The following is a 13220-nucleotide window of genomic DNA, read 5'->3' as shown; positions in this document are numbered from 1 at the left end:
ACAGAGGGACATCTGACTGGGTAGCCAGGATTTGGCGAGTGCTTAAGGGGAGACACTGCAGCCACAACTGCTTTAAAATTGCGTCATCAAAAGACTTCCCGCGTGCAAGGCTTTGCATGTGCCGTAGCAGTTGCGAAGGTGTGCGATCACCCAGTTCGACCCCTGCAAGCAACTTTTGCAGATTCGCTTCGTCCGAGTTGGCTGTCCGTTTAATAATTGCTGCCTTTAGTGTGGTATAGGGATTTGATGCCGGCATAGGATCAATCAGGTCAATAACCTCCGCGGCAACCTCAGTCGGGAGTTGAGAAACCACGTAAGAAAACATGGTCTGCTGTGAGGTAATTCGGCGGAAACGGAAGTAACATTCTAGTTGGATAAACCATACTCTAGGGTTACTGACTTCAAAAGCTGGCAGTTTTACGTGAACGGCGTTTTCAACCAACTCAGTGTGGAGTCCGTCTTCGTTAGACATGGTTGAAAAAAATTACTGGACTAAGTGTATGTGTGAGAGATATGGGAGTTCTGAGCTAGAAAAAAAATAGGAAACAGCAAAAATTGTTCGGGCTCACCAATTATGTAGTGGTTAACGGCCCTATGGAATCTCTAGTGAACTGAACAAATTACTGATGTAAGCCAGATACAAAGTCACAAAGAGAAAAATACAAGTAAATTTTGACTCACAGTTCAAAATAGGAGATTCCGTAGTTCCGTATTCCGTTGAACCACCACACCAAGAATAGTTCTATCTTCCTGGTATCCCAGATCTCCGGTGATCGAAATATTATTCCAAAAGCGTGAATATATTAGTCCAGTGTTTGTAGCTGAAATGTTTGTTCACGTTTAGTGTTAGCAGCGGTCAAATATAGCCAACCGGCGGTCAAAGCAACAGTCACTCAGCAAAAGTCTCAAAGTCACGTTGGAGCCAACGAGCGGGTGGTAGCGGTAGTATTTCAGTAAAACAAACTTTTGTACAGCGATGTGACTGATAATGATGGGAAAAAAGAAGATGATACTGAGCATGAAAAAGAGCAGTTTACAAGTGCTACAGAATGACGCTAAAGCGGTGTTCGGCAGTTGCATGTTGTTGTGCGCTTCAGAAAATCAGGAAACACGGATCTGTTGTTGAGCCTCCTCGGACATTTCGTTTGTTTTCAGGGCGTGTCCTAAGCTGGCTAGGTAATCTTTTTAAGATGCGTCCTCGACGTTGAAGTTGAACTTCGACGTCGAGGACGCATCTTACAAAGATCAAGAAACACATTTTCACTTGCAAGAAATAGGTTTCATTAGGGACTGTTCCATCAGCCACATACATATCCGCTGCATGGTTTATCTCGATGCAAACTACCAAGCAAGTGAATCTCGACTGGATATTTACTGCATAGATTCGCCTGGGTATTCTGCAGAGAATACGCTTTAACATCTGTTATGTAAGTAATATCCAAATGAACGGCTTCCGCAAGTGAGACTCATACGCGACGAAGGTTATTTCGCCTCGGGAGTGTTATCGACAACTTTTTCGAGAAAGCTAGTGGACAGCTGAAAACCCGTACACCAACCTGGTAGGCTGGACCATGGGGTTTTGTACATTGTTCACTAACATGGTTCTATGCGTGGGCTGAGAATGCACAAACTTGTCTACTCTGACAGGTGAGAAGTTGGCGGGACGACACTGACCCTCATGCTGTGTTTCGCGCCAACACATGGGGTAAGACGCCCAGAGCAACAGTGGCTCTCTCATCAGAACTGGTGACTGAAAGTGGAGAAAAATAAGTTAATAGCAGCTGGAAGGTGGCTACAAAATCAGTAAAAAAAAAAGTGAAACGCGATTCAGCTCTAAATGTTAATACTTTTACGGCAAAACTGGTAATGCTCAATTTCATTCGTGTTTTTTCAACAACGCTTCCAGCCAGACGAGACTCTATGGGGGCATTTTTATTTGTAATTTATACTATTTGTAGAATAACCAAGTAGTATAAAATAAAATATAACCCCTTAGATGGTGATTCTGCCCAACCCTAAAGCAGACCCGGCGCCGAACACGTAGATGAATATCGTTAACGAAGATTTCATTTGTGTATTACGCCGAAACAGCCCAGTTTGAAAATGGGTAGTTTTTTCCAGTATGACTGCTTTGTTTCAGTGGCATGCTGCAGTCAGTTCATAAACTACGCACACACACTGAATCAGGCCAGATTGTTGTCAGATCCAATACCTGTCTAATTCACTCAAATGAATCAACCCCAATTTCTTATTGGCAATCTGTAACTGTCGCGGTCCGCTGGCTAACAGGTCATTCCGATCTTCACCTCAACTCAAGGAACTGCAGGCAGTTACTATCCTAGGTTTGTGGCAAGAGTATTGTGCCTGTAGGGTAAAGTCACTAAAATAGTATAAATATTACCATAAGTTTGGAAAGTATCCAGACTTCATCTCAGGATCATATTAATTTTTCTTATTTCTACGACTTCTGGAGACTTCACTCCTGATTCTTTAACGATGCCTTATTTTCCGGAAGTTGGGTTTCTGCATCTATTGAGGAACCTTCACGTGATGCAGTCTTTGTGAAGTTCACCGAAAATCTTATTCTAGAGATATCAACAACATAGGAACTGGAGGAAACCTGGCAAGTGAAAGCCATCTCCGCAGACACTTAAACTGCTCTTTCTTGTCATTTCTACGGTAGTCAGTCGAATTCTGTTGAACTGGGACCAAATCACGCTGGACAATTTGCTATTGCGAGTAACGTCATTCGGGAAGGTGACTGTGTGCCAGGAGAGAACAATCCATAAAAGATCGATGAGGCACTCTCAGTTACAGGTTAAATGGGTTTTAACTGATTCTGTCGTTTATGATCAGCTTCAAATAAACGTTTTGCACGAAAGGTGCACCTTGCCTGAGTTGGTGTGATACTCGATATGTCAGGGCAGACTTACTTGCCAGAACACACTACTGATAGAATTGATGAAAACTCTTCGGTAGCGCACTACTCGTTTCATCCTTGTGCAGGAGAGATTCGATTGAGATTTGGTTGAGTTTGCCGGCAACACCAAATGTATTTGTAAATGGGTGCATGTCATCACTTGCGTACAATTTGATGTACAGTTGGAACCTAAGATTAATGGAAACTCGGATAGTGTGGCATCGAAAAGTTTTAGCAATCTTACGATTTGTGTATTCTATTAAGACACTTTACACCAAAGACTATTTAGATGGTAGTTTTATGGTTCGGAAAGTGTGCCACATATTTCAACTTGATCGACTAAACCCAAATTTGGCCTTGCAATTCATAGAATAAAAATAGTGTTTTTAATGATGTAATGTAAACTAAAAGTTCAGGCTAATGCTCCCCGTTTAACAACTTACCATTTAACTAACTAACTAATTATCACTGACAAGCAAGTTATTTTCCACACTAAACAAGCGTGATGAGCCGTACCACTATTTTCCTCATAAAATGACGGATAAATTTCGCTGAATTTTCCAAATGCAGTATAGAAACAGAAGCTACCGCACTCCGATCAATAAGGATTACCTTCCTCTCCGACATGCAACACTCCCTGGAGGGACTGGTGTCAATGTGAATCGAGAAACCCCTACGTTGGAATGCATCCTGGATGAAAAATACTGCATGGTTGCAACAGGGCCTCAAATCAGAATCATTCAAGTAACAATTGGTCTTCCAGGACGGATACTGGATCGTTGGCTGACTAATTTGTTCCGAAAATTATGTGTGATACAATTTCATTCAACGATGAAGTTGACGACAAGGTTTGAAAGTTACCGTTCTCCAATAGTGAACAAATTGTGGACAATAACTTGTAAACGATAGTACACAAATTGTAAACAAACATCACAAACGAGAGATTCAGCTGGGTCCCAGGTGAGTCTCTCGCAAAACCAAATTAGTTTGCAAATGAGTGTATTTCGCCAAATTCAGTCTCTGTTGTGCGTGAATGTTCCAGAACCAATCCCATCGGTATTAGCCCCTTCGTTTGCAGAGGCAGTGCACTTCTAATCCAAAGAGGGTGCTCCAGGATACAGCATGCTTCCAAGAACTGATCGGATCTGTCCTACCTGCAATCTGTCTGCCTCCTAATGGTGGTACTTTCAAGAGGCAAGCAGGCTCAACTAAGTCTACAAATGCTTCTGTGCAAACGCTATCCCAAAACATCAAACTGCAAGCTTCCACCATTCAGAGGTTCACAGTAACGAGTGACTGTTCGAAGATCGATAATGCTTTTATTGTGGCTGAATTATTGCTGTCAAGCACTTCCATATGTAGATACTGATATGACAGGTCACCCATCCCAAGGAACCGATATTGTAGAGCGTTCACGTGTACACAAAAGATCCTCAAACTATGGGTAATTTGCAAATTAACTGGCTGGTGTTGACTGGATATGTAAGCCAGTCCCGGCTGAACCTCTCGTTTACGATATTTCCCAACCGAACATGCTGCACAAAGTCTGTCTCGTGTTTCATTCTGAACGGCATTTAGGATATTGGAGTACTTAGTGAACATAATATCACTTAAAAGGTGGATGAAAACTGTTCCACAGTTGGAGAATATCATGAAACGAGAGATTCAGCCGGGACTCAGTGTGAAAAACATTGCTCTTAGGAAACCTGGCACCCCAAGCATGCGTTTTAAGATTAGAAGTCCGCATTGAACCGTATTAGAAATGTTATCACGCCAAAGCAGTTCTGGAATACCGACCCAATCAGCACCATATGATGTAGTCCCAGAAGTTCTAACTTGTTTCAATATGACAGGCGATATTAAGCGGAACCGCGCCAGTTTCCATCGACGGCAAAGAGTATGCAGAAATCACCTAGGGAGAAAAACCATTCTGCATGAGCGTAAGGGAAAAATCACAACTGAACTAACGACAACAAACGCTTAATGCATTCTAAGCTTTTTCTGTGCTTGTTCCCTAAAGGCTTTTTCTCATTCACAAGGTTTACTTGAAAAGATTTTCACATCCCTAATGCACGACTGAGGAGACTGAAGGAGACAGCTCCCGAAAAAAGCGCGATTTAGGCTGGTCTTGATGATATGCACTCTTTCAGGTTGGGTGGTGCTTTCTAGAAAAAGGGATATGATCAACCATCTGGCGTATAGAAATGCTGTCATACTGGGGAAAAGATTCAATGACTTTTTTCATCGATGAAACAATCGCAAAACGGCCGCACTTTGATTTCCCTTGAGGGTGAACGACACGATTTTTAAATGTATTCAACGAATCTTTTCTGGGGGAAACGTGTGGGACAAGGCAATAACTAATCGAAATCACATGAAAACAAGTCCAGAAACTCCGACATACAGTACTGATTGGCGAACACCGAATGAAGAGAACATTAGTTTTTTACCCAGTCCGACAGTGAATACCTAATTTTAGGTCACTTGACTACATCCACTGTTATTAGAACGAACCCACCATAATCAAAATACATCTCGACCTCACCTCACTTTCGAAACTCATAGTCTACTGAAATAACACTTGGTTTCAAGATCCGCATAATCTTAGTGGTGATGTAATCAGAATGTTGTTAGTGTGAGGTGATTTGGGTTTTTTGAGGAGATTTCGTCCTGTAAGTGAAGCTAATCCATCAGACACTCGTGGCCGAACGGTTATGTTCAAACTACTAGGCAGGAGGTCACGTGTTCGAGACTCTTCGGAGTTTCGTGAGATGTGCACTGCTGATGATTCCCAATAAGGAAGAAACAGAGTGTGATTATCTCGTACCTAGACAGGATATAGCGCCGCTCATCCTTCAATCACGGGATCCACATCACGCGGTCACACGTGTTGACTGGCTTCTCGAGCAACGACTTCTCAGATGGAAGTTTTACTCACCGGGTGAAGTTTATTCTTCCACTGAGCTACTTATAGATTGTTCGTAGTATGAGATTTGGATCCTCTCGCTTACCCCAAGAAAAGAGTATACAGTACATCGTTTCTTCCGAAGCCATTTGAGTGATCTTTTCACACCCATTCACTAGATCAGGTTGTGACTGCTGGAGTTCCCTCGATCTATTCCTGTGAGCACACACTGCAACAAGCTTAAATAAAGTGGTTCTTGGGACTGGATTTCGGACGTCGATCCAAAGATCTCTTTAATATCCCCCTTCGATATGTGAACACTTCTGGCTTAGTATGGTTGAGCATCGTTCTCTTGAAGCTCGTTCCGGCCGGCTACGGATTAACTCCCAGTAGAATTACTCACTAAGTCAACTAGAAATACCAAATGAGGACTAACGACAGTACCGACTAGTTGTGTTATCTGAAAATAAAAATGGATCTAACAATCTCGGTCCTGAAACACCTGCTCAGACCATCAACTTGGTCCTATGTTTGACGTGAGAAACGGGTGGCTCGCATTGGGCTCGAGGAACTTACTACTCAAATATAGACTGGTCGGTCGGTTAACGGGAGTAGGCGGGAAATGCACCACTGCGACCTCAAAACCAGTGCAGCAACTCTACCGAATATCCAGATCGTCCCACTGCAGTTAATGCAGATTAGCGAACATTCGAATTCAACATTCATGTATGATATTCCAGTGTATGTTTCTTGGTGTGAAACTGCCGTTTTCTAGTCTGGTTTGTAAGAAGTCTCATACAAAAAATTCATTTGTAGGAGCACTGTAGTCAGTTCGCCGATATTTCGCCGGACACTTTAAAATCTGCCTTCCGGTTAATTGCCACACCTCATCGATAATCGTCTTGAACCAAGGCGGAACCTCGCCGACATCGTGACCGCACTTCCAGTGCACAATCACTCGGTGGCCCAGTACCGAGTTGCTGACTAAAATTTGTGTACAGTGCCCGCCTGATGATCTCCAAACGAGGTAAAAGGGTCGTGAAGTTTTGCATAGTCTTAGCACAAATCTCACAAAGTAGGATACAACTTTAGCGAATATGCACTCATCTGCAAACTAATTTGGTTTTTCGAGAGACTCACCTGGAACCCAGCCGAATCTCTCGTTTGTGATGTTTTCAGGCTACTAAATGTACTGCACCAGGCCGCCTCATGTTTCAGTCGCTACGATATTCGAGCTATCGCGATAAATGTATTTCTGTAATTCACGACTAATAAGGTTGCTGAAAATTCGTCGGCAGCCCACGACTGGTTTCGCCCTTTTTGAGGCACATCATGTAGGCTCAGTCCCCGGATTTCCGCCAACCTTATGTTCTACTTGAAACCAAACCGCACGAAATTAGCGAATATACACCCATTTGCAAACTAATTTGGTTTTTCGAGAGACTCACCTGGAACCCAGCAGAATTTCTCGTTTGTGATGTTTTCAGACACCTTATCAGGACTTTGACCAATAGACGATTTCAAGGCATCCACGAAAACGTCGAATCCGCCAACGTTCTAACACAACCCCATTCGCTTGGCCGTACAAGCTTTTCAGAAAATTTCGATTTTGGTTAGTTCTTTTCTCTCAGATCATAAAGAATGCAGCGTTCTCAGTGACTTCTTAAAGGTAGTTCACCTAATGGGACTCTGAAAAGCCCCATTGTTGCATCTTCTTACAGCGAACTCTCGCCTGGGTGTTGACTTTTGTACTGCATAAATTGCAGGACAGAGCCATTCCAAACAAAGCATATTGCACAATCAAAAATCAATAATTCTAAACGTGGTCAAGTTTGTAACACATAGTTTGACCATACTGTTTGGTGAAATTCACTCATTCGGATTAAGTTAACCGTAAGATAACTTGATAGTGAGGAGCATACAGCCATCCACCGTGAATTGTGAGACGCCTACCAGAGGCAGACTGGTTGTCCAGCTTTGCCCATTAATCCTGGGAGGGGGGATCTCCCGGCGGTCTTAAATCCTAAAGTCCCAGGAAACGCGCTTTCGATGTTCCATTGCACTAAAGGTACTCTGAATTTTCTAGGTGACCTGCCTAATTCAGTGGACCGAAATTCTCGGCAGTACTCTTGGCATGGTCAGCCAGTCGCCACCGTTCGACAATCATATCAAAGGACCTCTACCGACGGAACGCTGAAATCATCTGTTCGGTTTGACATAATCCACATGTGAGAGCGGAACAGCCGATCAGGCACTCCCTGTAACAGAGCATGAACCAAATGCGTCAACAGTCTGGGGCATTCCGACGGTCAGTCAAAAGCACGAGCAGTGTGTGATTCAAAAAGAGTTGAAGTTGAGTTCAAGTAGAACATGAGGTTGATGGAAACTCGGGGACTGCGCCCACCTGATGAGCCCCAAGAAGGGCGAAGCTGGCCATGAGCTGTCGAGGAGTTTTCAGCAAACTTGTGAGTAGTTTCCTTTATGAAAATATACTGCAATATCTCGAATATCGTGCCAACTGAAACATGAGGCGGCCTGTGTGCAGTACATTCAGTTGTAGAATATCATAAACGAGAGATTCAGTTGGGTCTCTCGTGAAAACCAAATTGATTTGCAAATGAGTGTATTTCTCGGGAAGACTGGAGACTAGTGAGTTGCTTCAAACTGAGTCTTCAGTTTCCAGGACGTGTCTAGTAAACTAGGATAGTGAGATTCGATCAGTGTTCGACTTTGTAATTTGAAGAGCAAATTACTTCAGGATGATGACACCAAGACATCGGCTTAAACTAGGTTGTCATTTTGGGACTTTCTGGTCGGTTTTTGTTGGGGATTGCAGTAGTATGTGATGATCTGTTTTCTTTTGACTCACCACCAAATTGATTCGAGGCAATGAAGATCTGGCAATCTACGAATTGGCTCTGAGAATGAGTTCTTCTGAAGCAAAAACTGTGATTATCATTTGGTTAATGGGCACGTATAGTGTACTGTGGTCACCAGCTTTTGATGCATATCGTTGGTTCATTGATTCTATCCAATTGGCAGTGTCAAAAACGCGTTTTTTTTCTGACAGAATTATTCGTTTTTTTTGCCTTTTCGCTTTGTGTGGCCGATTGCTAGCATCCTTTGACTTGAGCGATATTTCTCTTGTCTATGAGACAGTCTCAGTGCGAATTCGTTTGGTACTGTCAGTAAAAGGCCATCAAAACCAAAACTCCCAAACAGTTCTCAGGGGTGTGTTATTTCGGTTGAACATTGGCAGTTTCTCCTGCCTGAGGTTGAGCGCTAATGTTTCCATATATTTTATAGAATCTGACTCAATAATTACACGTCAAATTTGATTTGGATCACCTCAACTGTGTGTCAATGAAGCAGCTTGTTCACTGTACCTGGCAGTCCCTAATTGGGCCTAGCGTGACTGGCTAGGAACTCCGCCCCGCTGGCCTGAGGGCGATTGGCTCATTTGCCAAAGCTTGACTGACTGACCTTCGTACGACCAGCCGCTTCTTACGTTTGAACTGTAGAAGAAAGTTAATCGATCATTCGGTACGGCATCTCGCTTAATTGCCAGCGTCACCTGTCACGGTGAATCATGGATAACAGGCTCGTGAAATCAACGAATGCAACGAATGCATTTGATGTGAAGCTATCTGCATATACAAACAGGTTATTGTGAGAAATCTGAACTGGAAACCCAACGCGAATCGACGAACGTACTCAAATTTTCAGGCTTAATATACATTACAGTAGTCATAATGGTTGAGGTTGAGTGACGGTAATCTAAACCTAGCAATCTTTCGGAGAGCTTTTCTTGAATTTGTCTGGGAGTGAATAGAAACATGCCATTAGAATGGGTTCTCTGTTGGACAAGCCCAAATGAAAAATCAATAATTTACCCATTGCGTTTACCAGTGGCGTTTGGTGGCTGTCAGTGGATGAATGAATAGACCACGATATGCACGCCGATCTCATGGGAAGTGTGCGTCACTGTTACACAAAAGTCTAGCAGGCTGGTGCCAAGATTATTCTTGGTCAATTAGAATTTTTGGTTCGATGACACGCATAAATGAATTCAGTCCGCATATCAGTGATTCCACTCGCTCCCATTTGTGTGGCATTCCAGTTTTTCGCAACCAACTTCTAGATGTTTATTTAGCTGCCTACCGTTTGATCATTGACGAACAATTAAAGCTCTTGAAATCGAATCGTCGATTCTATGCCAGATAAACCGGATGATTAGCCACAGATATATTGCTTCGAAATTCCACGTTAATTTAACCATATTTGCTAACCGCGTTTTTGTAGCACCCGATCACCAAAGGGCCAGATTTATCGGAGCAATCGACCGGACTGTCTCCGACAGCCCTCCTATAGTTTAACACCTCATTTTTGCTAGCACAACCAGGTCTGTCTTGGTCGGAGGGAGAACGTCTGAAAATACTCGATTGATGTTGATTCCAGACACTGTTCGATTTTTGATGCGCTTGATCAAGTCAGAATGTCCACGCGGAATAGGACCAAGTTGGGATCTTTTAGTCTGCGTTGAAGACCGAAGAAACGGTTTTTATAGCACATATGGGGGAGTAACACTGTTAGGTAATAACATGCTTCTGGTGTTTTATATCAACACCTCAGATGGTACAGTCATTCAACCTCGTTCCAGGTTTAGGCAACTGCGTTCACACCCGAGCTTTATTCAATTGTTCGAGGAATTTAATAGATTTATACACATAATACGTTAGAGCTCTTCCGACGCCTTCAGAATCCGCTTAGTTTTTCTAGATATCTTGTTGCGTTCAGATGTCCAAATCTGATTAAACTGACCTCACGGAAGTAGTTTGTACACCTTTTCCCTGAGATCTGGCGGTAAGCCACGAGGAGTTAAGATGTTGCCCCCTGTAGGTGGATCTACGCTACGGTAAAAAATTAAACACGTTTGCATACGCACTAATAGGTAAGCCAAGGTAACATTCTAAACCGGTCAGTAAAAGAAACCCCCTCACATTCGTGACAGTCACTTTTTTTCGTTACGTTTGGACTTCAGTCGTACGTGTCCGTGGGACCGATCGGCATCCTCGGCCTTGAGCCAGCTGCAGGCTCACGAACAAAGTGTGGGAAGCAGGTACTGAATGGCCTGGGTCCAGCGGCCTTTTTTCTCTCAATCACGTTTGATCGTGCAATGGCGCACCTGGTTGGAAGAAATCAGCTGATTGTGGTTGGTCTAGACCCATATCAGGCACTGAATGGTCTGGGTCCAGCGGCCTTTTTTTCTCAGTCACGTTTGATCGTGCAACGGCGCACCTGGTTGGAAGAAGTCAGCTGATTGTGGTTGGTCTAGACCCATACACGAAGAACACACAGGCTATACGCGCTGTATCGATCGCCTGATGGTGGTCTAGCTGTGTAAATCGATCGATCAGTAATTCTGACGTTTGGCAATGCAACGTAGCTATAGATCTGACTTTGCACAAATTCTTCCACTGCGAGTTCGCGTTATTTTTTCTGTTCAAAAATGAATTCATAAATTACCGACAAGTCAGACAAAAATGCCGAACGCTTATTCGGTCGAAAAATAGGTCTCTATTTGAACCAACACAGCACACATTTCACGCAGCTGAGGGTGAGGTATTACTAAGTCGAACACGTAAATATGCATTCAAGAAAAACGGATTTTTCGATTTTCTGGGGATGGGAATTGGTATTAACTACAACTAAAGGAATCGGGTAATCGAACATTTCCGCTTGGGAGCTAGCATTCTCGATTCTTGCATTGTAAAGCGAATATCACTGAAGACTGCTAAGTGTGATCGTAGGGGACGGCTTTTAATCCAATGCTACTCATGGTTCCGTGTTGCCTTTGCGTTTGAAGTCTTCCTGGTGCTATAACCACCCAATTTTCCCCAATTACAGTACAGGCTCCCTCTCTGGGTTTTATTCACAACAATGCTTCCGGCTATTATTCAGTTATTTGTTTATTTTTCATCGTGATCGATTTATGAACTACCATTGTGCGGAAACATTGTACTTGGGCCATTTTAGGTGAATCAGTCGCTTGCCTGGGTTAAAAATTACAGTGAAAGCATATTTGATTTGTTGCGTGTAGGAAACTAATTGATCTGAACAGGAATGTGCCACCATTATCCTGCCTGCTTTGGACTCACTGAGTCGGTATTACTGTCAAGTCTAGGATCACGGACATCAGCAAAAACTGCTGAGAAGGCCGGTCTGTTTAGAACAGATTCTTTCTCACACCCAGCAAGCTGGTTGCGGCCCAACTTCCACCTAGCAGTGTGCCTTGCGACCGAACTCCGGCGCATTTTATCGGCAATCCACAAATGCATCGCAAAAACACTTCTTCAGGTGAAAAGACTAGGTCGATTGAAGGTGAGGTCTTTCTTTTCGAAACGCGAACAAAGTAAGCAGGAGAAATTGGACGCAAAGACAAGGTAGGCATTAGTGTGAGAAGCTTCATGTTCTTAGACTCATACTGGACTTTCTAGGACATATCGTCGCACATTGACATCAGCGAAAAAAGGTCTCGATGCCGGAATAAACCCGTAATTTCAAAGTCTGTTTACTGTGAAGATGGTCTTTCAAACCGCAGACAACTTTCATCATTTCATGCCCCATCACACCAGGACTTCCAAGCCGTCTTCTTCCTGAGGGAACCTCTCTTTCGGCAAAAGCCTCCTATGTTTCACAAAGCAACCATTGTTGGAACCAAACAATTACGCTGACTTCTTGGGATCCCTTCCCGCTTGACGGCTCTCTTCCAGAACAGCATCGCTGCACATGCGACTGTCGGTCGGTCGGAAAAGTTGATAGTGTGGTATGACACTTCCCAGCATTGTGTGAACATTGGGAGGATGAGTCTTGCATAGATGTTTTGGGATAAAATCTGTTGGACTAATATCTGAGCTCTACAACCGGTTTCGTCTTTTGTGGTTGATCAGATGGCCGTTCGCCGTGCTTGGCACTCATCCTTCGAACGTTTCTCGTGAGATGATTGGTCCGTTCTCGCAATCATTGCATAAGATCCTGTATACGACGTCATCAATGGATCAAATTGTCATTTTGGTTTTGGTAGTGTCCTCCGCAAGGTGCTCGCTATTTTTGAAGGTGACTGTCGAATAGTACTATCATTTCATTGATGTGAAGGTGTGATTTGTTTGCTTCCGCTGTGTGCTCTTGTATTAGTCGTATTTAGCTTCCCGGGTGATCGCCATCTGAACTTTTCCGAGTAGTTATTTCTCTGGAATTCCTTGTGTAGGCGTTTCACTTATTTACTCTTGGATTCCTTAGTGTTGCAGTATGTCTCGATCGAATTAAAAAGTGCTCGATTGCAGCATTGCTCAGGACTCAATTTGCATGCGTTGCCTTTCTGTAACCCTAAGTTTT

General features: G+C 43.4%; 1 protein-coding gene across 1 annotated transcript; it reads right to left on the bottom strand.

The window, feature by feature from the left end:
- Positions 1–1676: 1676 nt before the first annotated feature.
- On the bottom strand, positions 1677–12670 carry T265_02415 (hypothetical protein; the record flags this gene model as incomplete). Its single annotated transcript, XM_009166648.1, has 3 exons — positions 1677–1750; positions 8149–8360; positions 12555–12670. The coding sequence occupies 3 exons, from the start codon at positions 12668–12670 to the stop codon at positions 1677–1679; spliced, it is 402 nt and encodes a 133-aa protein (XP_009164912.1).
- Positions 12671–13220: the final 550 nt, after the last annotated feature.

This window comes from Opisthorchis viverrini, assembly GCF_000715545.1.
Source record: "Opisthorchis viverrini unplaced genomic scaffold opera_v5_29, whole genome shotgun sequence".
NCBI lineage: Eukaryota > Metazoa > Platyhelminthes > Trematoda > Opisthorchiida > Opisthorchiidae > Opisthorchis > Opisthorchis viverrini.
Note: the sequence above shows the minus strand (reverse complement) of the source record. Positions and strands in the feature narration are given on the sequence as shown.